Genomic DNA, 25458 nt, shown 5'->3' with positions numbered 1-25458 from the left:
AATGATGCATCCTGAACTGGATTGAGGGACTGCCATTTGAAAGGCAGCAACAAGATAGTCTGGATGAAGAATCTGATTTGCTGGCTGTAAATAAGTAGTGAAAGGTATTGTGTGCGAGGTAGCTGCTGCTAATGAAAAAGTGCACTGTATTGTGGAAATGTTGCTGCTTCATTAGCAACTACCAAAGAATAAGGTAATTGCATTGAGGAAAGTGTAGCTTATGACATTATTAAAAACAGCAGAAAAGAGTAGAGCTAAAGAACAACAAGCTTTGGCAACGGCAACAGGTTTGACTTTCGTGTAGGCAGAAATTATGTATTTGCCCCACACTGGTACTACATGGCCATAAGAGAGCAACAGCTGGAAAACGGCACAATTAACTGAGCAAATGATAGCAGTGCCTGTAAAACGATGATCTAATACCTATGAACAAGGCAAAACTGTTGGCTGTGTCAATACCTGTTTTTAACAGGAATTCAGTGCAAGGAACATACATTAACCAAGAGGCTGAAGGCACACTTGGTGTAAACATTTGTTTTTCATCAGTAGCACATTTGCAGCTGCAATTGAGTCCTTAACTCTCGGCATATTGCTTAGAAATAACACGGCTTGGCCCAAGTTGGATGTTACTGCTTGAAGGAGCTAGCTCGAAGAGAGCGGCGCGGGGCGCGACAGTGGGTGGGAATGGCCCTGGGCAGTCCATGTTGTGCGACATGACCATGACCAAACCGCACAAGTTGTTTGTCCCTCCGCACATTTCCTCTCTCTCCTAGCTTTGCTCCATTAGAACCATTTGGGCCTATAGATGCACATAGCCAAAACTAAAAAGGAGATGGAAATAAAGCAAATATGATCGAGAAAACAGCAGTTAGTACATAGAAATTATGAGACCCCAGAAGAACACGGATCCAGATTAGCAATCTACTGTTGGTTTTTTGGGGCATCTGAAAGTAATGAGCAAAGACTCCATAGATTTAGTATCCGGTTAAGCAGGTAAAGGGGAAAGTTGATGATTCTGAATTGTGAAGGTAGTCGTATGAAGCATCCCAAAACTAACCATTTCAGATAAATAGGAGTACCTCTGAGACCCACAAATCATTGCACATAAAGGGTTGGACTTAACAAATATTTTAAAAAGAATGAAAGGCCACAAGTTAGGAAAGTGAGGGCCTTCCTTTCCAAGAGGTGTTGTCTGTTCCTTTTACAGGTGGATCAGGCTCCTCCAACAATAGGTTCTACCGACTATACGGTTGGGGTAGGTCACTCCACACTTCTTCCACATTGTCTGCATATAGCTAGACATGAAATTGGATCCCCTGTCAGAGACTACCTATTTAGGGACATCCGCTCTTGTGAAGATGCCCAGGGGGGCCCTGGCAGCAACCTTGGCAGTGATGGTCCGAAGGGGCATAGCCTCATGGTATCTGGTGGCATGTTCAACCAGAACCAGGTTGAACCGGTGTCCACCTGATGTGGGAGGGTCTAAGGGACTGACCATGCCGATGCTAGCCCTCTCAAATGGTGTGCCAACCACTGGCAAAGGCTTCATTGGGGCAATGGCACTGCCTCCAGTCTTTTCAGACAGTTGGCAACTGGGGCAGGTCTTGCAGAAGGTTTCCACTTCTACCCCTATCCTGTGCCAGGAAAAGTGTGCTGAGAGCCTTTGCTTGGTCTTCTTAGTGCCAAGATGACCAACTAGGGGCATTGCATGTACCAACTGTAGAAGGCTGGGCATGTTGATCTTGGGTAGACCCAACCTTTTAACTGCACTAGGTTCTGGCTCAGTGGGCTCACTATAAAGGAGCTCACCCTCCCAATAAATGTTAAAAGGACCTAGGCACTTCACCTTGTGCCTGGGCCTGTCTCCTCAGACCCTCAAGAGATGGTACTCTCTCTGACCCTTACAGAAATCTGCCCTAAAGGGCCCACCTTCAGCCAACAGATGCCGAAGGTCAGTGTGATCTTTGGGGCGAGTACCTCTCCCTCAGGAGGGTCCTCCAGCTTTTCTCCCTCAGGAGTCGAGTCTAGCGCCACGACAGAGGCCCAGTCCCTCAGGAGTTTGGTCTACAGTGGGTGCTGCTGATGCAGCAGTTAGTGAAGGGGCCCCCTTCACAGAGGTAGCCTTCTTGCTCCTCCTTTTTACCTTGGGTTTCCCCTTTGGCTTGGGTAACCATCAGTCATACCCTGTTCGGCCTTGTACCTAGTGATTGCAGCAGCAGTCAGGGGTGGGCCATCAGAAACCAGCCCCAACTTAGCTAGGTCATTATGCAATAGCACCTGGACAGACGCATGATCTTGTACGATAACAGGCATTTTGACTATCTTGTTATCCACCTGGATTGTGACTAGGGCTACAAGGGCAGATTTGGGAGACCCACATGCATGCTATCCTAGTGCTTCTTAGAGGAGCACCTACACAGTCCTCTGGCTTAAGCAGTGTCCGATCCACCATTTTCACACTAGCCCCAGTGTGTCTCAAGCCAGCGGAAGGCTAGCCATTAATGAGGAGACGTCTCAAGTATTTTTGGCTGTTCAGTATCTAGTACTTCTGAGTACTGTTCCCATGCCCAAAGGAGGGAAACTAAGGAGATCTCTGCTGTGGCACCAAAAAATGATTCCTGTAGAGGAGGTGAAGACACTGGCCTCCACATCGGGTATAGGGTAAGGGTAGATGAGGCTGACAGACTGGACACCAAGTGCCTTACCCTTCCACTTGGGGTTATCTTTTCTGTACTCCCAACAAGGGTGAGGAATTGGACTAGGACCACTGGGAGTCTGCTTTACAGCAGAGGAACCACTACTCTTATTCCCACTAGATGTATGCACCTTAGAGGGGGAGTATTTGGGTGTATTCGTATGTGGCTGCTTTTTGGACACACGAGAACAGGTCTAGAGCACACATCAGTGCATGCATTTTTTCATACGAACAATAAATGAGTCCGCTAACACTGTCCCTAGTCAGAACCACAACCTATCCCTGTAGGGTAGTGCTGTCCCTAGGTCAATGCTGGTGCGCTGCCTATCTAATAGAAAAGAGGGGAAAAAAGCTGTCCCTATCTCTACAATGTGTTTATCACAGAATATTTAAAAATAATTCAGCCGTATACAATCTGGACATTTCAAAGGGGAATTTTTCCTTTGGCAACACACCATTCTTTTATTCACCCCAACACGTATAACAAGAGGGTTTCCAGACAGGGGAGTGACCCAGGAAACGCACAGAGATCCAGCAGAAGATTAATTAAGCATTGGGGTGGCACATAGCCAGGAGAGTGATCCAGGAGGGCCGCAGAGAATCCACCATAAAAAATATATACTGGGAAGGTGTCCAGGAGTCATTGAAAATGGGCAAGGCAACCCCTAAGGAAACCAGTTGAACTTTTGTGTTAACAAGTTGCTTTTGCCTTCTATTGACTATGAGGAAGGGAACCCCTACAGAAGCAAGTTGAACTCTTGTGTTTTAAAGCGTGAACTTGACAAGTTTATCATTGGTGTTTGAAAAACAAACTTTGTGAAATCAAATGAGTTTGAACTTGGGCAGGGGAAGCCTGAGAAACCAATTGAAGAGTGTGAACCATAGGGCTTTGAGTTCGGAAAAGGGAACCCGGATAAGCCCAAGGAACTGTGAACTTTTGGCAAGTGAGTCCTGATAAGCCTGTGGAACTTTGTGAACCTGAGCGTCTTGAACTGGGGGAAGGGAGCTTTAGACAAGTTGTTTCACCTTTGAACACTATTTAGTTTATTAAATATCGACATTCCCTACACATTGTTATTGTATAGAAGTGAGGACAAGCATAGGTTATGACACAAACCGTATTTTGCTTTAGACTGACAGACTTAGACTGTCCCTTAGTTTTCTTTTAGATAAGGAACATTCCCACCTTACAGATCTATCTTGCTCTAGTAAGTTAGGCGTTACTCCTGACCCGCAAAATAAAGGTGTTCGTACTATACTTCGTTGTCTGTGTCATCTTTTGATACAATGACTGTCTCACAGTGCAAAGCTGCCTTAGTGTTACTTCATAAAACTTAAACAACTGATTTTATGAAGCAAGCATGGTCTGCACTCTGGGACCCAGTGGTTTTTTGGTTACTCTGTGAAGAAGCCTTGTAAATAGAGACTTTTCACGTTATGATGTCAGAGTCAAACTAAGGGGGCAAGACTGGTTGGGACCTTTAATTCCATGGACCCCTGAAGATTCGGGATATTTTAATTCATAATATGAAGCATGACATTAACATTTTATGTATCCAACTCTCTCATTTATGAGCCGCCCTGTCACACCTTCATTACCTTCTACTAAGCTGTAAACCTAAATGAAAGAGGGTATAGGAAATGGAAAACTGTATGCTAATTAGGTTGATGAAAGATGGAAAATAACCAACCTGCACTAGTCCTTGTGAAATGCGCGTTGGTCACACATCTATATCCCTCCTACCTTGACGCTTTAGAAGGCTGTCATTTTCTGTTTTACAGCAAGTGCAAGAACTGTGGTTTAAGAATTAACTGCTTCTGGTCTGGCCAGATGAGGTGTTGGGAGTAATATGGGAGAAGCATATTGTAATAGTGGTGATAGTCTTTATAACCACAGATAAGAAACTTGCACAAAACGTTTGATTTCCTACTTCATTATGAAAATTAATCAAAATGTGGTACCTCAAAGATCCCCAAGATTGTCTTCACTATTCTGTTTAAACATTCTCCAACATTGCCATTTATGTCCCCATTCTATCCAGCTCCCTGCACGAACAGCTTCAGCAGGAAGAGAGCTATCTTCCAAAGTGTTGCACACTCAAGAGACATTTATTTACTCCCCTGCTCCTTTTGCTGCTTAGCCTCCCGTTGGTTCCTTAACCCTTTCCTGTCAACATATTATAATTCCGTTTGTCACCATCTACTCTGTTTTACACATCCTGCTCTGAAGGGGTCGGCAAGTTGCATGGATACACTACATGCAAATTTAATAGTGGTTTTGCTTACCTTTTATGTTGTGACGCGCTTACGGGAGCCGATCTGATTTAAAGTAAATTTCACAAGGTTCATGGAAACATAGTTTCAGTAAGTTATGTAGTTTTTCGGAGCATTATACCCACAAATTAACCTCCTGTGATAGTGACTAGGCTGTCGGTTAATAAACATGTAAGTAATTTGCATATAATAAGCTCACACTGTGCTCTTACTGTTTCAGACACTGGTGGAAACTGTATCATGTGGGGGAAACCTTTTGATGAATATTGGACCCACTCATGAAGGTCAAATTATCCCAATATTTGAAGAACGCTTGAGGCAGATGGGCGACTGGCTTAAAGTCAACGGGGAGGCCATATATTCCAGTAAACCATGGCGGGCGCAAAATGACACTGTGACTGAAAAACTATGGTGAGTCTCTCAAAATATGCATTTTACATCTGCACCACTAGAATCATTGTTAGCCAATTTCTATCTATTGAATATGAAAGCATTCTGGATTTATGATTATTGAAGATGTATGCAGTGGTATGCATGTGTTTGTTGGGAGTGAGGAGGTCACATGTTTGTTCATAGGAAAAGGCTGGTGAATTCACAACCCATACTAAACCCCATGGTGTGACGCCCTGGTGACAGTGAATCCCACATAGCTTTCCGAGCCTTTAGTGGTGTTAGGGGGTGGAGATAATGCTGAGATCGGGAAGAGGACCGTGGATAGAAAAGGGGGATTTACATTTCATAGAATGGCAAGTAGGCTTCTCAGGGTCTCCGTCAGAGGGCCCGGTAGCTACCCTGGGAGAAAACCTGTAGACAATCGCCGCCTTAATCAGTGATTTACACAGAGCCATAGTAAAGTCACTGCATGTCGAGTGCCCAACCTTAAACATGGACTCCAGACTGGAACCAAACTGAAATCATCTGACAGTCGCAGAAGTAACACAGTAAAATGCTCTCACTCTGCGTAGTGGTGCCAGCAAAGAGCAAAGTCACTCACATAAGTTGGAGCTCCTGGTTCGTTGACCGACACGATTACACTGCATAATTACATTGTGGCGGTCAGAGTATTTACTACTTTAGGCCGAGGCACAGACCAAGTAGCACAGAATATGCAACAGCTGCAGAGCACCACTGATATAGGCTGGAGGTGGCGCTATTTCACCCTGGCAAATCTTGAACCACAAAGCTAATGGCTAAATTGGCCTGCAAATCAGAGCCCACATTTTGTCAGTCACTCTATGACAAAAGGAGCCCGAAATCTCCTGACTGGGTGATAGGATTGTGTTCCTGACAGTGGTGCCAAAATAAGTAGAGCTAAACCAGGATAAGTAAGCAAATAGAACGTGTTCATCAAGCCAAGTGAGCCAAGGTGTGAGAATAAGGTAAGAAGGAGAGCTGCACCTGTGTTTGGCCAGGCCAAGAAGGCCATCTAAAGGTATGGGAGTGTTAAGTAGAGTTGGTTAGACCATTTGCGCAAAGGGTTAGACTAAACCAAGGTAAAAGGACAGGTGAAGTGGAGACGCCTGCCAGCATGGCCATAAGGGCCTTTTTAAGACTACAGCCTGCTCTTTGAGTAGGGAATGCAGGTAGAGCACCTGCAGATGGTGACGTCTGGGTTAGAAATTGCTGGAAGCTAGGAGCCATGTAGCGCCTGCTTCTACTTTGAGGGCCTATTTAGCTTAAAACAAACAGTTACCAGGGACTACTTTTGAATCCCCAGGCCAACTGGTGCCTTACAAACATGCAAATGTTGACATACATACATAATGTCCAAAAAGTTAAAGTGCGCACCTCATATAGAAGTTAGTTTTGCAGTGTTCGCTCCCGGTTCCCCAGCAGTAGCTCCTACCTACCAGCTCATGCTCATCGAATTTTAATTTCAGACCCTGTGACGTTGATGAAAAAGGCCAACATATAATGTTCATTGAGAGTTTAGATAAGAAGGTGCAGTGAACGGGAACGTCTAGCGAGACGAGGGTGGAAACTATGAAGGTCCCCTTCTGTGGACTGGGTTAAGGACTTCAAAAATCTGGACAACAGATTAAAGTATTAGAATCAAAGGTGGACTGAATCTATCTGACCTGTGAAGAAATGGTCTTTCTGGATTCAAACGTGAAGGGAGTTGGAAAATAATATACACATGAACGAGTGGGCTCACGAGATTGGGTATGTGGTCTGCTTCAGACGCTCTTGGACAACCAATTATGCCCTTCAGGAGAAGATTGCTTTACATTTAAACAAGGCTTTTTAATTGTGAATAATCGGAGTAGGGGATTCCATAGGAGGAAGCACCAGATGTGGGGTGGGAAAGGTTTTGTGAAGGCTAAAGGTCTAAACACAGCTTGGAGTAGACCACATCAGACAAGAAGGTCTTCATTGAGTTCAAGATTTTGTTTGGCATATTGCTAGCCTTAAAATGATCTACCAAACCAAAACAGCCCATGTGTGGACACTGAGGTAACCTCAAATTGTCCTGCAGTCTCTTCTTTGGCATTAGTGCACAAGGACCCCTTGATCCTTGGGCAGTGTTATTGCTTGACGTTTGTAGCTCAGCTAGTGTATGCCCCAACTGCCAATTTAAAGTGGTGGCAAGGTGCAAGGGTAGTTGCTGGTCCTGCGGCTTTGCATTTGACCGCAACAGAATATTTGCTTTGGAATTTTGTAAACACCCTGCTCTATCCTCCCACTGCACATCTATGGTCCACTTGCCGGAACCTTTTATTAAAAGTGAGCTTGTGGTTTCTCATCTTGTTTTTTGATCTTTTTTGGTTATATAAACTGCTTTTATTTATTTTTTTAATTTTCAAAATGCGAATTAGATGGGACTGCAAGTGATTTTATCAGGTTTTATAGACTGATAAAAAAAACAATGCTTGCAATGAAATTTGCAGATTTAAGGGGGGTTTGTAGTAATCCTCTCACTTCATTACGCATCCGATAGACATGGAAGGCATAACTTTCAAATGACTGTCTCCTTAAAAGACTGTACTACCCAATTGAAGATCTCAAGTAATGGATCTAAGTTGGGAGGTCTACGAAGAATCCATCCTCTCCCTTTGATGATTTAATATGTATGTGAGACACCTAGAAAATCTCATCCATTCTGTCACACCCACCTTCCAAATAGTAGTACAAGTACAACTCCTCTCAGATGTGCAAACCAGTGTATCGCCTTACTTGTATAGAAAGTCCAGGAGTGGGTGATTCACAATGACCTCTCTTCTTAACAAAATAAGTATTTTAGGCATCTGATGACAGTGATGTGGAATTGTCGAGATATTGGCAATCACCACATTACCTGAGAGGTTGACATCGACCGGTGCACTGGCCACAGGAGTAAGAAAAATAAGGGGAGCTATGAGAGAGCATGTTAGAGGTGGAGGCCAGAGGAGTAAGGAACCTTATATGCCAGTCGGACCCAGATCAGGACAGAGCCGCATCAGGGGAGACTACTCAAGCCGAGCGCCTCAATTCAGGATAGAGACGCAAACTAACCAACCCTACTAACAATTTCCCTTTCTGCATACACCCCTCAAACTCCAAACCAAACACAACCAAAACCTACAGCACAACAAGTCGCACAAACTTCACTACATCGCAACAACAAAACAAAAACACACATAGTCTTGCACAACAGTACATGACTACTGGCCGCAAACACCCCCGGCCCAGCCAAAGGACCCACCGGGCTGAGGCCGCCAACAGCACACCACTGCTCTCTTGCACTTTTCCAGCTTCCTCCCACTAACCCAACCTCCCCTCCTCTTTCAGAGCCGGCAGAGCGCCAGGGGATCACTCCGGTGGTGATAGTGCGTGCTACAAATGTCCTTTAACATTAACGTAACATTAACATCTCAATCCTGAAGACCTTGCTTTTAGACTTGCTTTCCGTGAAGGACCTAATCCCATTAGAGAAATAAAAGCCTAGGAGTTTTGTTTAATCAACTCCTTTCTTTTAAACCACAAGTTGACCTCCTATCACACAAATCCTATTTTCAGTCACATGTTCTGAGGAATATTTTACCCTTCCTCGAAAGGGCACAAAAGATTGAAGCAAACTGAGACTGTCATATCCAGAATAGACTACTTTAATGGTTTGTATCAGTGCCTAACTAAACCGCCCATGCACCAACTCCAAATGATCCAGAGAAATCTTTTTTAGACTGACCCTTAGGTTACATTTTTCGACGAATCTGTGTAGGATTTGAAATTGTGTCTGATTAGTGAGTGCATAATTGCCAGACAACCATTCCTTAGGCTTTTTGTCCTCAGGCTATCTTCTGATTAGTTCTTATCCTGCTTCCATGTATGCAGTGTCTTCTGGCTTCAAGGAATTTAGCACTTACTCGCTCGGTGCGGCAATAGTTGGCAGCTCTAAAACTATCAATTATCTCAGGAGAACATGGATGTAATTTTTAACTGAGGGGGAAAACCGTTTGGCAAAAGTGGCTAAGACTGAGTTAAATAAATCCTAGCGATACAGAGGGAGAAAAGGGTATCTCTAATTCTACTGGTCCTTTTTCTCAGTGCGTAAGGCAGCTGTTGGTACCAAGTGGAAAAAATCGATTACTAAAATGATTTTTTTAAAAAGACAGATTTAGAAAGACCGCTTGGAGACCGCTCCGAGCGGTCTTTCTAAATCGAACTGTCAGCCCCTGCAACACACACAAGTGCATGCAGGGGCTGACCGGCATGGTGGGACCTAGAGGAGGAGTTGTGGGAATCCAAGGTGAGTGTTTGAGTGACTGTCTGTCTGTGTGTGTAAAAGAAATTGGGACGGTGAGTGGCAGGGGGTAAATGTAACTGGTTGCGTGTGTGTGTGAATGTGGTGGGCGATTGAGTGGGTATGCTTAGGGCGAGTAGTGGGGGGTTAGGGGAGCACGCAGGAAATTATGTTATGATGTGAAACTCTACAAAATTCATGCTATTTCAGTTTTAGAGGGCTGCACAAAATCAACCGAAATAAATCAGTCTTTATGTGCGGCCTCCAAAAAGCAGATATTTCACATAGAACCCTCTTGTTGCCAGGGAGGGAGGTGAGGGTGGTAGGTGGATGGCTTCTGAGGGGAACCAGTGTTTTAACTTATTCAAAGTTGGGGGCATTATCATCCCCCACTAACTAGCGCAGGGGACCAGGTGTCGCAACTGATGTCCTAGGTAATGTCGGGGTTGTCCCCTCTTCCACCCTCCCCCGAGACATTTTTCAAAACTAACATTTTGAACTGTTGAATTTTACAGAAACATTTTTGAAAAATGCGGTAAAATGCCATACAATTTACAATTGCATCTCTAGGGTAACAAACAGAATGATCCAGTAGACGCCACATCATCAACAGAACACAGGATCATTTTGCAATGGAGCCTGTAGGTTTCATCTATGGAGGCTGTAGGCCGGAGGAAAGCATCAGAATACTCCAGCAGAGCCTCTTCCAACTAGGTAAATGCAGGAGACCATTACAGAAGAACAGTTCCAAGCCAGTACAGCTGGCCACAACAGCTTCAAGAGTCCTCCATCTCGTAAGCAGAGCTTCCAACTATTTTTGAGAATGGGTCAGGGTTTGCTCCCTGTTGTAGACCTTCACATAGAGACAGCCCTTCCCACAGATTCACAGGGATGCAGAATTCAACCTTTTAGCGCTATCTAATCCAAAATGGCCAGCCAAACCTTCGAACACTCGGGCACACCCTCACATTCGTGGATTGGGGAATGTGGCATAATCCAAACAAGATTAAAAACAGGGAAGGAATCAATACTGAGTTCATTGTGTACTCTGAAAGAGTCTACGAAAGGCAGAAGGGTCATTTTGTCTGTCCCTTGTGGCCCAACCAAATATACGCCACAAATGCAACAGCACCCAAATGGCTACCATGTTATGGGTATTTGGCTACTGCCATGGTAAAATACCACAGACCTGCTGTAGCCAAAAGTAAATTACTCTGCAACCACAACCCTACTCACCTACACACTTCCTGGTTAATAAGAATGATTGAGGCCCAAAATGGGGTGCTTAGAATGCACCTCTGCTTTGATAGCCATGTGGACTAACCAGGGCAGGACATACAAAATTAATTGGCATTGTCAGGCTGACTTCACCAGAAGTATCTTTAATCTAAAACTGTCAAATTCAAGAAAGTGTGCAAAATGTTTAGAGGACTCACAAAGTTAAAAAAGGAACCCCACAAATGGAAATTTACCCTAACTCACAGTATTCGGGGAAATTCTGTTAGAAGTAGAACCACACAGGTCGATGTGTTAAATGGAAACTCATTTACAGGGATATTTCTAAAAGTGATCTACTTAGATTTCTAAGAATTTCAGGCTGATCTAGTTTGGTATAGCACATGGATGATTGATATGGATCTCTTAAAATAGTGTTGATCCAAAAGAAAACAAGTAAATACCTTAATTAGACTACATGCCATTTCATTGCAATCTTTTGTGGTCTTGACCATGCTAAAAGGTGTCAGTTGTAGTAAGGCTGTGAGCCCCTCCTAAAGGTTCTGCCGCCTGGAATATAAAACCAAGACTAAGACACTGTCACAGAATTACATAGTCACATAGATACATTTATTTAGCATTAAACAAAGCACTCAAGCGTAGAGATGCAGCAACATATTTTGCTAGTGCTCTCTGACTTATTTACAATCTTTTACTCCTTAAATACCGTTTTTTCAGCTGCGTTAGCTTGTAAATAACACAGGGGTCTTGGAAGATAAATCACTGGCAGGGTGAACAGAAAGCTTGGTTACTAATCATAGTGAAAAACAAATAGACATGCAGAGGGAACACTGTACGTGTGTTCCTTTCTATCCTTCGACTGAGGTCAGGGGAAGGGTTACCACCATCTGGTATTTGTGTGTGCTATTTTGACCGCAAGCTATTTCCTAGCTGCCAGCCTTCCAGTCGGTTAGCACACAACAATTTTTTGGGACTTCGCTGTTGTGAACCACTGCCAAAACTGTCATGAAACATTTTTAACAGAGAGAAACAAACTGGTGTTCATTTAATGTATATTTCCACAAGCGGCCCTTTGAACATCAGTTCTACTATATTTGGTATCTTAGCGCGAGTTCTGATATATAGGTTGGGAAGAGGAAGGAGACTTGGTACTAATGTCAATAGCCATTATTTCTTGTATTGCCATTACTAACCGATACAGATGAAACAGGAGGTATGAGCAACCGGGTAAGTGCCTGGCAGCAAGTCTGCCAGCAAACAGGTTGAAAATGTGGAATGGAAACAATCCCCTAAGAAAAATAAGAGAAGAATTGGGAAGGCACCAATTGCCAAGCTAAATGAGCTGATGATGGACCAAAAGGAGCTGGTAAGATCTCATTTGCCAGTGGGCATGTGGGGTTGTTCAGCAATACCATGCAGCTTCTTTATTGCTTCACGAACAGAAGTGGTGGTGTCTGGCACATACACCGAGAAATCTGCCTCTAGGATGTTGCATATGCCAACCTTTTCTGCAAGTATCCTATCTAAAAAGCAACCTATTTTGCAGTACCACAAGGCATACTGCCTGTAATTCTACAGTGATATTACTCAATATTTTAGTGGTGTCATTAATGGTTGCTTCTAACCATCTAGCCAAGCGACGGATATCTCTAGAATTTACTGAATCGCCAACATAAAAGGTAATCTCTAGAAATGTCATGTTGCAGTTGCCGCTATATCCTAGGACTTTAGAGCCATTGTTCTCAATACAAACGGCCCCTATTATGTCTAAGGCCCAGAGATGCTGGGAAGGGATGGAAAATAAATGAGGGTTATTATCCAATAGCTGTGTAGTAGGTAGAACCGGGCTGCCACAGTCACAAGGCCAGCCCGGGAGAAAAAAAAGAAGTAAACACATCTGACAAAGGGAAAATAGTATTTGGGAGGATAACTAATTCACAGGCTCCTTTGCGCAGCACTTGCTGTTGTAATTGCGCATACAAAGAGGAGGAAGAACGGGAAGCATACCGGATATAAGCTAGTCCCTGGGTTATTCCTTTAAATATAGTTCCTATACGTAATATAACCATGTGTAAAGCATAACATGAAGCAAAGAATTGGAGGGGCAACTGTTGCAGTGGGAGACCTTCCTCTACAAAGGTATGAAAGTGTAAGCATACATAGCAATTGCCGTGTTGAACCATCTTGTGTGTATGATGCATAATTGTAACAAACACATTTCTGCTCATTAATTCACAGTGATCATGCTGGTCAGGGGGCACAGTTGCCATAGCATCATTAGGAAAGGTTACAGGTGCAGGGTTTATTAAAAGGGGCAAATACATATATCATAATACAAAAGCGCCACGCAGGATCCAAAAACGAGTGATACCATTTTCTGTCGGTGCATAGTACTTCATATTTGCAGGGCAATTGTCTTTTGTCATGAGAAAAACAATGGAGTGGGATGGTCAGTGTATCCGTGGATTCGGCAAATATATTTTTGAGTGTCCAAAATACCTCACCCCCATGTAGTCCTTTAAAAGTTGGCCGTCTTGACCTCAGGGGTAGCTGCTCTCTCCTAAGAGTTTTCCCAAATAATCAATTTTTTATTGACCATTTCATTGAAGTATTCTTGGTCTAAGATTAAAGTGTGGCCACTCTGTTGGTCCTACAACGTCTTTGGAGCACAGTCTAGTTTCTTTTTGCCAGTGGACATTTCTGCAGAAGAAAAGACCAGTGGTGTGGTAGCACAGTCGTCCTTAGATTGCTTGTGCAGGAGGAAGGGTAGAGGTGCTTTCTTCATGGATCCACTGTTTGTCCGTCACACTTCACTGCTGTCTGTGTTGCCAGGAGCATCTGCACCGGGCCTTTCCACCTGGGTTGCAGACCAGAGGTACATTGAAAGTTCTAAGTAAAAAATCCTGTCTCCCGGCAACATAGTGTGTCCTGGCCCCTCCAGGGTCCTTGACCTGTTTATGAATAATGGACAATGCTTTAGTAAACTACTTAGACTAGTCAATCAGCATAAGATAGGGCACATCACACAGTTTCTTTGGGTGAGGCAAGCCCCACACATTGGCTGGGAGGCCCATAACAACTTCATAGAGGGACAAACGAACTCCAGAATGCGCAACAGTTCTCATAGAGATTAAAACTAAAGGTAAGGCGTCCACCCAGCTTAAGTTGCTACTTGCACACATTTTGGTTAGTTTGTTTTTTAGTGTGGCCTTACAGCATTTGACTAAACCTGCCGCCTGGGGGTGATCTATTGTATGAAACATTTGCCTTATGCTCAATGCCTGACAAACCAGGTTAATTGTTTAATGGTAATTGGTTATTTATAACACTCTTAATACCCAGAGGTTTCTAAGCGCGGAACCGGGAATCGAACCTGTGTTGCTCCACGTTGTCTTGTGTCGAAGGCGAGCGCGTTGCCCCTAAGCTGTCCTCCCAATCAAATTCACAAAATGAAACCCATTGTCGCTGCATATTGAGCGGGGCAGACCATATCTTGGAAAATATTCTTCGACAAAGGTTTTCGCTGTACTCGGTGCAGTGTTATCTCTCAAGGGAAAGGCCTCTACTCATTTACTGATCATGCAGATGATTACCAAAACATATTTGTGTTTCTGACAGGGAGGCAATTCTACAAAGTCTATTTGTAGAGCCTCGAATGGTAAATCTGGGGGTCCAAAATTACCCTTTGGTACTCCTTTCTTTCTTTTCAACATTGTGTGTGGCACACATAACATTTTTACAAAACACTTTTGCTGCTTTGCGTATATCTGGGTTGTTCGAAACTTTTGTTAATATCACACCATCTGCCCAATGTGTGCCGCTCCATGGGAAACTGATATCATGGGGTACATATTTGTTTGGCAACATCCATCTCCCTTTGGTTTCCCTGTCCAACGAACACCCTTCCACAAAACTGCATCAATCTCCTATGTTTCAATTCCTGACAGGTAGCATCTGCTTGGATGCTGGCGATCATGTCAACTGTATTCTCAAAAGGGGGATGGTCTGTTGTGCGTGGGCAGGAAACATAAGTGAGAGATGAAGGGGTTTGGGCAGTTGTCTTTGTAATTGCATCCGCAAAAACACATTTTCTTTGCCCATGTGGTCAGTTATTTTCTTATGTGCGCTGCATTTGATAATGGCAAGACAGTTTGGCAAGGCCAGTTAATTGAGCAATTTGTGAATACGTTTGCCATGTTGAATTTGAGTTCCATGGGAGGTTAGAAAAACCTGTTCCATCCAGAGCCTCCCAAAATTATGGATACTGGCTATCGGTGTAAATATTCACTGCAGTCCTGAGCTGAGCTCACATGCTCTGGTTAGCGCTATCATTGCAGCCTCTTGTGCTGAATGCTGAGGTATTTTTCAGGTCTCCACAACTGTTTTTAATGTAGTTATAGCATAACCAGCGGTGGTCGAGCCTTCGGGTAGTTTGAAACAAGAGTCATCAACATAGAAAATGTCATCAGGATTTCCTAACGGAACATCAGTCTCCTCGTCTGTTATTAGTATAGAATCCGGCAAGACATCAGGGTCATCAGAAGGGAGGGGCAACAAGGTGGCAGGATTAAGGGTATTACATCTTCGCAAAGTAATGTTTGGTGCGAACAGGGCAATCTTGTACGCAATGAGCCTTGCATTAGTTAAATGTTGCGTTCGTGTTTTGTTCAGGAAAATATCTATTGCATGGGGAATGACAACAGTTAAAAGAATGGCCCTATATTATGGTTTCTGCTTGTTTCACAGAAGGGGCAGAAGCCGCTACCCCCTTTAGGCAATTTGGCAACCCTCTAGCCATTGGGTCAAGGGTGGTCGAAAAATAGGCGCATGGCCCATTTTTCTCCCTTTGTGGTTGGGCTAGTACGGACAAGGCACACCCTTTTAGTTCATGCACAAACGGAGAAAAGGGTTTAGTATAGTATGGTGTTCCTAACGCAGGAGAGTTGCATAGCACAGATTTGAGTTCCTCAAAGCTTTCCCGATGAGACGGAGTCCAGAGGTGAGGTACAGGAGTAGTGTTAGTAGTAAGTACAGGTGGGGGCTTAGCTAACAAAGAAAAGTTTGGAATCCATTGTCTACAGAATGAAGTCATCACCAAAAACCCTCTAATTTCTTGCTGTGTGCTGGGTTCTGGCATGTTAAGCATCATTTGTATTTGTTGAGGGTGCAATCTTTTCCCTCCCATAGTAAGTAAATGACCTAGATAAGTGACCTTCTGCTGACAAAATTGTAGCTTATCTGTGGACACATTATGTCCCTAGGGAGCTAAAAAGCAGCCTCATGGTGCAGTCCACCACCCTTTCTTGCTATCTGCTGCTATAAGTAGGTCATCAACATACTGCAGTAAACAGTGCCTGGAGTTGGGGCAAAAGTGTCCAATTGTGTTTGAATGCCTGGCTGTAAATGCTTGGGCTTTGTGTATCCTTGGTGTACTCTACAAAATGTATAAGACCAACCATCTATGCTAATTGAAAAAAGTTACTGGCTGTCTTCATGTATTGGAATGCTAAAAAATGCATTCTTTAAGTTCACAACTGTGAAGTATTGTGCGGAGGGAGGAATCATAGTAAAAGTTGATGTAATATCTTGAACAACTTGGAACTGGGGCACCAGCATTTTATTGATGGCATTCAAATCTACTACCATTTTCCATTCAATAAGTGAGCCTTCCTTGCCATCCCTCTTTTTCTGAATGTGCAAAATTGGTCTGTTACATGTGCTCTTTGCTATTTCTTTAACTATCCCTTTTAGCCAGTAAATCTTTAATCAATCTCCTTATTCCTACTAATCCTTCCTGGGATATTTTGTATTGGGGTATCCTTGGGAGTATGGCATTGTGTCAGGAACTGAGGTCCACGTGGATTAAAAATACCTCCGTCCCCAAGCACCAGTCAGCGAGGAACCAAGTGAATCACTGACCGGTTATTGAGGCCACAGGTGGCAGGAACAACAAACTCTGGATCCCAGGTGACTGCAAAGGAAGACAGGTATGTTATAAATAAACAAATTAGTTTTCTCCCTCCTAGTCAGACAAGTAGAAAATGTGGGGGCACCTACCAGCAGAGAAACCAGAGAAGTAATGGTAGTCAGTTGGTTCCCCCTTATTGCGAGGTGTGGTGGTAAAGGTGGAATGGATCAACAGTGTGATCTCCCAACCAAGACGACAATCTGGGTGACACTATAGTTTAGATGAGACCAGGTGAGGCAAGAAGTCCAAGACAGTCCAGAAACGAGGCAAAGCAATCCAGGAGCAAAAGGGTTAAACACCAGTGCATCAGAGTCCAAAGTCCAAAGCAAAACATAGAGCGAGGCAATCCAGGAGTCCATTAGCAGAATCACAGCAGTTCTATTAATCGGCATGGGTGGAGTTTTGAAAAGCGGGACTCCCTCTCTCCTGCGCACCTTCTATTCGGTTGTTGACTGAGTTAGACCTGCAGCCAAGGTCCTAGTTTGTCTAGGGACCAACTCCGAGGTTCCTAATGTTTATAAGATTTGTGGGGTTTGACAAACTCTGGACTGGAAAGGCGCTGGTTGGATTAGATAGAGATGACTGATAGGACCCTGGGAGGGTTAGAGGTGGGCATGGTTGTGGTTATGGCGTGTTGTGTGCTCATTAGTGGTGTTCTGATGATAGGACATGATATTTGGCCGTGGATTAGTTGGTCTAGTGATGTGGTAAGGGCAGTGCCCGAATCCGGACAGATTTAGGACGTGGTGAACGAATTAGTACGATCGTGTGAAGCCTCTGCGGATGCTGAGACAGTTAGTTGTAGATGAAGCCTTTGAGGCATTCCTGCAGATCTTCTTTACTTTTCTTTTTTTTTTCTTCCTTTGGTCTTCTGTTTCCTGCTGTTGTATTTTTGTCTCGTTCGGTGTCTCTTCTTCCGTGTTCTGCTGCCAATACCTTTCCAACAGTCCTCCTTTTTCATTCCCTTAGTGGCTCCCTGTGGTGCTGAGGGTTGCTTCTCTTTAGGTCTTGGCATCTGAATGATCTAACAGCTTTATGCAGGCTTTCTGTGTGTTTTGAGGTCTAGGATATAAGGTTGCGGCTATGCCTGACCTTAAATTACCATTGCAGGGGATTGCTTCCTGGTTCTTTCGTTTGTATGTTTGTATGTTTGCAATTTATGTGTGGCTCTCAAGTCCCAGTTTGGTGTGTGTAGGTAGATGCTTCCCCTATTGTGTCCTTCTAACTCTCTCCTTCCTGTGCGGGGGTCTCGTATTTTCTATGTTTTCACTGTGCCTTGTGGTGAGCTTGTTGTCTTTCCAGGCCAGTGATGCCCTATCTGTTGGGTGAGTGTCCTTTCTTTTACGATGCCCCTGTTGGGAGATTCAATTTCGCCTCTGGCTACCTTCAGTCACTCGTATATAGGCGTGTCTGCGTTTGTTTTTGGGCCTTAGCAGAGTCTTGGGGTCGTTTTAGCACTGCCTCCCTCTCCTGGGGAGGTGCTGGTGGGGGTCTGCTATACTGATATCCCTGTGATTAGTCCTTGGGGAAGGCTTTCATGTAACCTTTTTAACAGAGGGAAAAGAAGTGGTGTTTATTTAATGTATATTTCTGCAAGGTCTACTCCGTCCATTACCAATACCACCTGCCCCTTGGCATACCATATCTTTGGGATTTTTTCACGCATTTCCCTCCATGTGATGGCTATAACACTATCCTAGTAGTAGTAGACCTCATGAAGAAGATGGCGCATTTCATCTCTCTGAAGGGATTGCCCAAGGCTGGGACACAGGCGCAAGTGTTTTTGGCAAACCTATTTAGGTTACATGGTCTCCCTTCTGTGATTGTGTCTGATCGAGAAAGTCAATTCATCTCCAGGTATTTGGAGGAGCTGCTGTGCCAATGCCCAAATTGAGATCTGCTTATCATCCAGTCATCACCCACAGACCAACAGCCAAACCGAGAGGACCAATCAAATCCTATAACAGTACCTGTATTGTATGTTTACAAAGACAGATAAAAGTTGGGTTGCCCTTCGCTGGATGGCGGGGTATGCATATAATACTACCCATAGCTCTACTGGTTTTATACCTTTCTTTTTCTTACAAGGGAGGCATCCCCGCACCACTGCATATGATCCACCTACACCATTGGAAATGCCTGCCATTACCACCCTACATGCAAGTATCAAGGAAACTCTGAAACAGGCTACCATGACACTTCAGAATACAAAGGCGGCTCAAAAGCATTTCGCAGACAAACGGCGAATTGAAGCACCCACTTATAGCATAGGAAATAGGGTATGGTTAGCAACAAAATATATCCAGCTGAAGGGACCAAAGAGATTCCATCCAAAATACATTGGCCCATATCCGATTTTTTAAAATCTTTCAATTTTTTTCCGTCATCAATCCTGTTGCAGTAAAGCTAGAATTGCCCCCCACTTTACGAGTACATCCGGTTTTTCATGTATCACTACAAAAGCCTGTCCAACCTGGTACTCGGGATTCCACAACTAGACCCCTGCTGGTGGTTGCACAAGGGGAGGAGGCCGAATATGAGGTCCAAGATATCTTGGACTCCAAGATATCTTGGACTCCAAGATTGTAAGAAAGACGCTTTATTACCTCATTGATTGGAAGGGGTACAGTGTATTGGATAGGACCTGGGAACCAGCTGCCAACATACACGCACACCGCCTATTGGCTCGCTGTCATCGTCATCACCCGGGTCGGCCAGGGCCCTATTGGGGAGGGGGGCTTTGGAGGGGTGTGCTATAATGACCCCTAAGAATGCATCATAAACATCCTCACATGAGGGAGCATAGCAACTTGGGCAAGATGTGGACACTGAGGGTTGTTAGCTGGCACAGACACCTAATGGCAAGCAATGGCAGCCTCCACCAAGATGGCCGGCAGGGTTGGGACTCAGTCAGTTATCCAATATGGCCCCCAGGTAGCCCATGCCTCAGTGCCTCTGGTGTTCTAGTGTTATAGGGTGCAGCCCAGGGCTATAAAACCACGCCCTGGGCCACACCTTGTGCTTGGCGATTTTCCTGCTGTCACAGGAGTAGTGCAACGCTTACCGCTTGCTCGATTCCAGCACGACTTTTGGATTCCAGTTACTCGTCGGACTTTCAGCTAGCTCAGTATACTTACCAGACTTTGGAGCCTTCTTCATCTGTCGCTTCATTCCACCGCCGCCGGACTCCTGGAAAGGAAACCATTTGTAAGAAACGTTTATTTTCACACACGCTGTGAGCCCTCCCCAAGAAGCCTGTTTATCCGCATCATGGTTTCATGATCCTCAGCAATCCACTTGCGGGCAACCTGGACAGCCTCTGTTGACATCTGTCATCAGCTGCTTTCTGGAAAACAGCATCTATAGAGACAAAGAGACAAGATATTATTATCACGCAACCCGCGCGCCGCGCAGCACTTCCAATAAGACTGGAACGCGCTGCCCTGCTCTTCGCAGCGCTGCCATAGACCTTTGCAATGCAGTTAGAGACACTCGCCTTACCAGAAGCATCAACTGTGTCGTAGATGGACTGGACCACAACTTGCCAGTGACCGAACTAGACCTGGTACTTACGTCACACACTGGGGCACACAGCTGCAATATAAAAGGTGAGCCAGTCTCCTTGCCAGCCAGCAGACCCTGGGGTGTACAAGGGAGGTGGGGGAACAGTAATAAGTAGACACTAATGTCCCCAATTGTTTGTCCATAGGTTTGCATATCGGCTATGTCGCAATCGCACCAACCTGAGTTGAGAAACCTCACCCAACCACTCCCAACTTCACAGTGCGCTGGGCCATTGTGCCATTCTGCGGAACAGTGGGAAGAGAGAGGTTTGGATTACGCATCCTACCTCAGGGGGGTCACGCATCTGGCATCCGAAGACCATGTGCTCCTGCAGGGCACCAGAGGTAGGTGTTACACTTTCCCTGCTTATTATATGAAGGATGTCATGATAATCGCATTCCACGTAGCTTGTTTATTTTTCTTTTGGTGCAACCTGGTGAGGGAGATGCTTACACACGTCCGCCGCCGCCATCTTGGATCCGGCAGTTCTTCATTTTTGATTAGCGCATCATCCACATAGTCTATTGTCCCTCTTTCAGCTGCATCCGGGAGTACCTTTCACCGGGGTAGCCCAAACTCTCTTCCACTATTGACATACCCAAAAGGGGTCCGGGACCTTGCATATTGTGATTTGTCAAATGAAAATACAAACACATTTTGAATATCTTCAGCTAGTGGCACACACCAGTATCCAGCTGTACGGTCTAATGTGGTAAATACCTTTGACCCGTGAACTTGTGCAAGACCCTGATCAATAAATGGAAGGGGCAACCTTGAAACGGGTACCTTTTTGTTTAATTCTCGCAGATCTGCACACATACGCCATTGGCCATTAGGTTTTAGCACACCTAATATAGGGGTATTTGATGTACTATGACTAGGCCTAATGATTCCTCTAGATTCTAAATTATTGATTATTTCAGCTAGTGATTCCAAACATGCCACGGGTAACCTATATTGTCACAAAAATACTGGCTCCCTACCATGTCCTTCTGATAGTGTGGCAACATGTAAATTGGTCAGCCTGCAGTCATAGGCATTTTTGGCAAAAACCTGTTTTGAACTTCATAAATATTTTTCTCAATTGGTCTTTTTCTTCCTCACTTGTGCAAGCATCTGCAGCTTGAATCTGCTCTTCTGCCATTTTAGAAAACTCTGGGAAGTCCTCCAAAGTAGGAGGACTTTCCTCTAATCGTGTCGCGGTATCTCTTTGGAGAGTCGCTACGCTCAAATATTTTGGAATATAGACCTGCATTTCAATATGCTGTTTTTCTATTTTAGGTTCTTTTAATTCGAATAGGATACAATCATCTTGATGACAGCACACTATTTCACTATCATCTTGATGACAGCACACTAGTTCACTTGGCTCTTAAGGGTAAACCGACTGAGCTTTAAATATTCCTTTAGGCTTAGACTCCAATGACCCTGGTAATTCACCCTGTGCAGTCACATAGCTTTCAGGAATGTTCCCGATCACTACTTTACTGAAATCTGCAGTGTAGTAAGATTTCTGTATTGCTATTCCTAATGCTGAATTCTCTTCCAAATGAATGTCTTGACACCCTTTATTGTCCACCAGGATTGGAATGGGTCCATCCCCAATCTCTGTCGGGGATGTATATTTGCATTGTAATCCTTGCTGCCTTATGGATTCATTTAGGCATACAAATGCATCAGAACCTTTTATCTGTTGTCCCTTCATGTATTTTAATGCTACTGTAAATTGTCTTGTGAATGCAGGAATGGTAACGTCCTTTTTCACCTGAAGCTCAATTGCTTTTAGTGTTATTTGGGCACAATGTTAAGCCTGTATTTTGTCTTCAAATTCAGGTGCGGCTCCACCCAGCCTGTGCAAACCTTTTGATTTAGAAAGTCTAATACCATACACATCCTGTGCATGATGTCATTTCCCAAATAGAATGTGTTTTGTGTACCGCTTGCGATCCACACATTGTGATGAATACTCTTGGGGCCAATTGTAATCTTTAATATGCATCTTCCTACAATTATTTGTCCCAACTCTGGGTCAAATAGGCCAAAAAAGTGTTGATTCTTTATTCTGAAGCCTGGGATCTCCTCCCCGTCAACTATTTGCCAGAGTATCTTTTTATTATTGATACTGCTTTCATATTCAAGAGCTAAAGTGGCTTAAATCATTTCAGGATGCCCATTCACATGTAGGGATGCATGGCTGCCCTTCTCCCATGTGTATTTCTGAGATTGCTGAAAGTTTTTCTTTATTTACCTCTGTAGTGACATTTGGTTTGCGTTTTTGTTCATTTAGATAATAACGCAACGTGTTATCTATTTCTGTTTGCCAGTTTTTTTTGGAGTCTAAATACATCTCCAAAGACTGCTTCTCTTTTTCTCCTCGCATTTCATCCCGACACATGAGAATAACAGTGACGCTGGCACATAGACATTCTGAACATATACTTCCACTGCACTTTCTGATTTAGCAACAGTGTGGCATTGTTTTACACTATTGCTTTGGGTCCTTATTTTCTTGGGTCTCAGTGGCTTTTTAGCTAAGGACCACAATACTCCATTTACTCTATCAATGAGGGGCGATCTCCTCTATTTCATTAATAGATGTAATCAACACTTCCTGTCTCAACCGATGCTTTCCTATCTTTATGTAAACCTCAGTAACCCCTTCGATAGGTATTTCTTCTCATTTTGCCTCACATTTAGATAATTTTGTGGGGGTCTCTCTTCATTGATACTTTTCACCAGTTCTTTTGACATAATGGTTGCTTGAGCACCTGTGTCAATCTTTGCAAATGCATTACATTTTTCTTCAGTAGTGATAGGAGCATATTACTTATCTTCAACCTCTTCTAGTACACATAAAAAGTGTGAATCTTTGCAGATTTCAGGACTTACGTTTCTTAGCTCTTTTTTTACTCTTTGCTAGGCAAATTGGCATATGAAATGACATTTTACACCCCTTTTTGCCCACTTTATTTTGAATTTCTTTGTCTATTCTCCTGGGCTCAGAACCCATTTGGAGTGTAGCTACTGACTGCTCCTCTGACTTGGACCACTAGTATTTGCACACCAATTTCTCATTGTACCTTTCCCATGGTTGGGTCCTCTCTACTTACTTCTACATTGTAACCTATTGGCTGGGTATTTTCACAAGTGTCACGTGACCGCCTGTCAAATTCTGGCCTATAACACTTATCTGCGTTTTGCAGGGAGCCTGTCATTACTGTCCCTTGGAATATCCGTGGTTCAAAATACTCCTCAGGTGACTGACCTGCACCTGCTTTTTGGGCAATTATTTCCTTTGTGTGGGTACCAACAGTATTTTGAATGCCAAATAAGGAAAATGTATCTGTTGATCCTAATTCTTTGTATTGTTTTATTTTCACATTGGATGCTCTTTTTAAATCTGCTTCTCTGTTCTTTGGGTTTTTCTTGTTAATTTTCCCCCTTTTGTTCTTCATTTTCACACACCTGATTAGTCTGATCAACTCTAAATTGAGCCACACAATCGCTTTTTGTGTGTTGAAATTCCCGGTCTCATTTCCATTATTTTGTTTTCTCATTTTAAATTTGCAAGCAATTCAGTACCATTATTCAAAAGCAATTCATGGCCATCTGCGTTTCCATCAGTGCAGAGGTGATTAGCTAGTCACTTGTTGTCGCTATGCACAAGATCACTCCTATGGCCTTCTGCACCTTCACTTGGCTGTTGCTCTTGGACTGCACATAATCTTCCTATCTGTTCAGACAACATTTTCACTTGGGCCTCTAAGCATTGAAACCTGTCCATGTGTCTGAATTCCTCTCTTTGTGGCCTGGGCCGGTAATGATTAAACTCACCCTGATTAGTCCTGTTCTGATCTCTCTCAGGAGATTGATTTATTTTTGTGTAGCCTTGGAATTCATGTGACTGAGGAGATGGAGTATGCGGGAGGACCATCCTTTGACCATTGTCGACTAGTGGTGGTCATTGATTATATTGGCGAGGGACATCATTCATATTTTGTCTTTCATTTGGGGAGAATTGTTCCCTATACTGGTTTCCATTTTCAGTGAATCTATCCACATATCTTGGTCTTTCCTGGTGGCCGTATACCATTGTACTAGGGTCAAATCTACTCTGGTATGGGCCATTGTACTTTTGATTTTGATTGTTACTTAGGCTTGGCATATCGTGGCGAAATCCCACTCTGGGCGAACTACCAAGATATCTAGGACTAATGTAAGCACTCCTGTTGCTGGGATCAATGGATCAGAACATAGGAGTTTGGGGTGATGTCCTCTGTGAAGGCACACCCTTTGACTTGGCGTTATGTCGTTCCTTGCCTGAGTTTGGGCTGATTCTAGCAGCATCTTTACAGATTTTACCTCGAAAATCGCTGGTGTGGATTCCTTAGACTTTGGTTTTGTCCAACTATCACTTCAGACAGTTTGGCCCCTGCTCTATCCATTCTAGGGGTTTTTCCCTGTCAAATTCACGAATTAACTGGGAAACAATTTATTTTTGGAGTCTGTAAAAGTATGCAGTCTTAAATTCTACAGAGTTAGGGTTAGGGTTAAAGGCCACATCAAAGCGCGAAAATACTCTTGACATTTTGAAAGTATTGATGAGGTGACATATCTGGCTTTGCCGCCATAGTATAAGCTACTTTTCTGGCATCCTGTATGGATTGGTAAGGTGAGAATTGATGTCTAACCTCCGTCTCAAAGTCCGCCCATGACACATTTTCATGTTCATTGAGACTATGAGTGATACTAGCTGATGCTGAATCTAGGGTCCGGTGAAAGTACTGTCTATATTGTTCCCTAGGTATCTGGAGGGCTTTGAATATATCATGGAACAGTCTCTAAATGGTCTTCCATGCAACAATCGTCTACCTTTTTGATTGCTTTAATTAAAGTGTTGATGGATTTCATTATTTTTATAGGACTACATGGTACATTCGGTATGTGTCATTTTGTCGCTCATTCCTGTCCTCTTGTGGACAAGAATGTGTGTGAATATTT

The 25458-nt window shown here is 43.8% G+C and overlaps 1 protein-coding gene across 1 annotated transcript in view; it reads left to right on the top strand.

Moving 5' to 3' along the window:
• Positions 1-25458, top strand: part of FUCA2 (alpha-L-fucosidase 2) — a 265636-nt gene that overhangs the window by 144056 nt on the left and 96122 nt on the right. Inside the window, exon 5 of the mRNA XM_069607612.1 lies at positions 5190-5380. Within this exon, the coding sequence (XP_069463713.1) occupies positions 5190-5380 (191 nt within the window). The remainder of the gene's footprint in view (positions 1-5189; positions 5381-25458) is intronic.

The sequence above is a fragment of the Ambystoma mexicanum genome, chromosome 4q, assembly GCF_040938575.1.
Source record: "Ambystoma mexicanum isolate Mex_15411 chromosome 4q, UKY_AmexF1_1, whole genome shotgun sequence".
Taxonomy (NCBI): domain Eukaryota; kingdom Metazoa; phylum Chordata; class Amphibia; order Caudata; family Ambystomatidae; genus Ambystoma; species Ambystoma mexicanum.
This window is presented reverse-complemented; position numbering and strand designations above follow the sequence as displayed.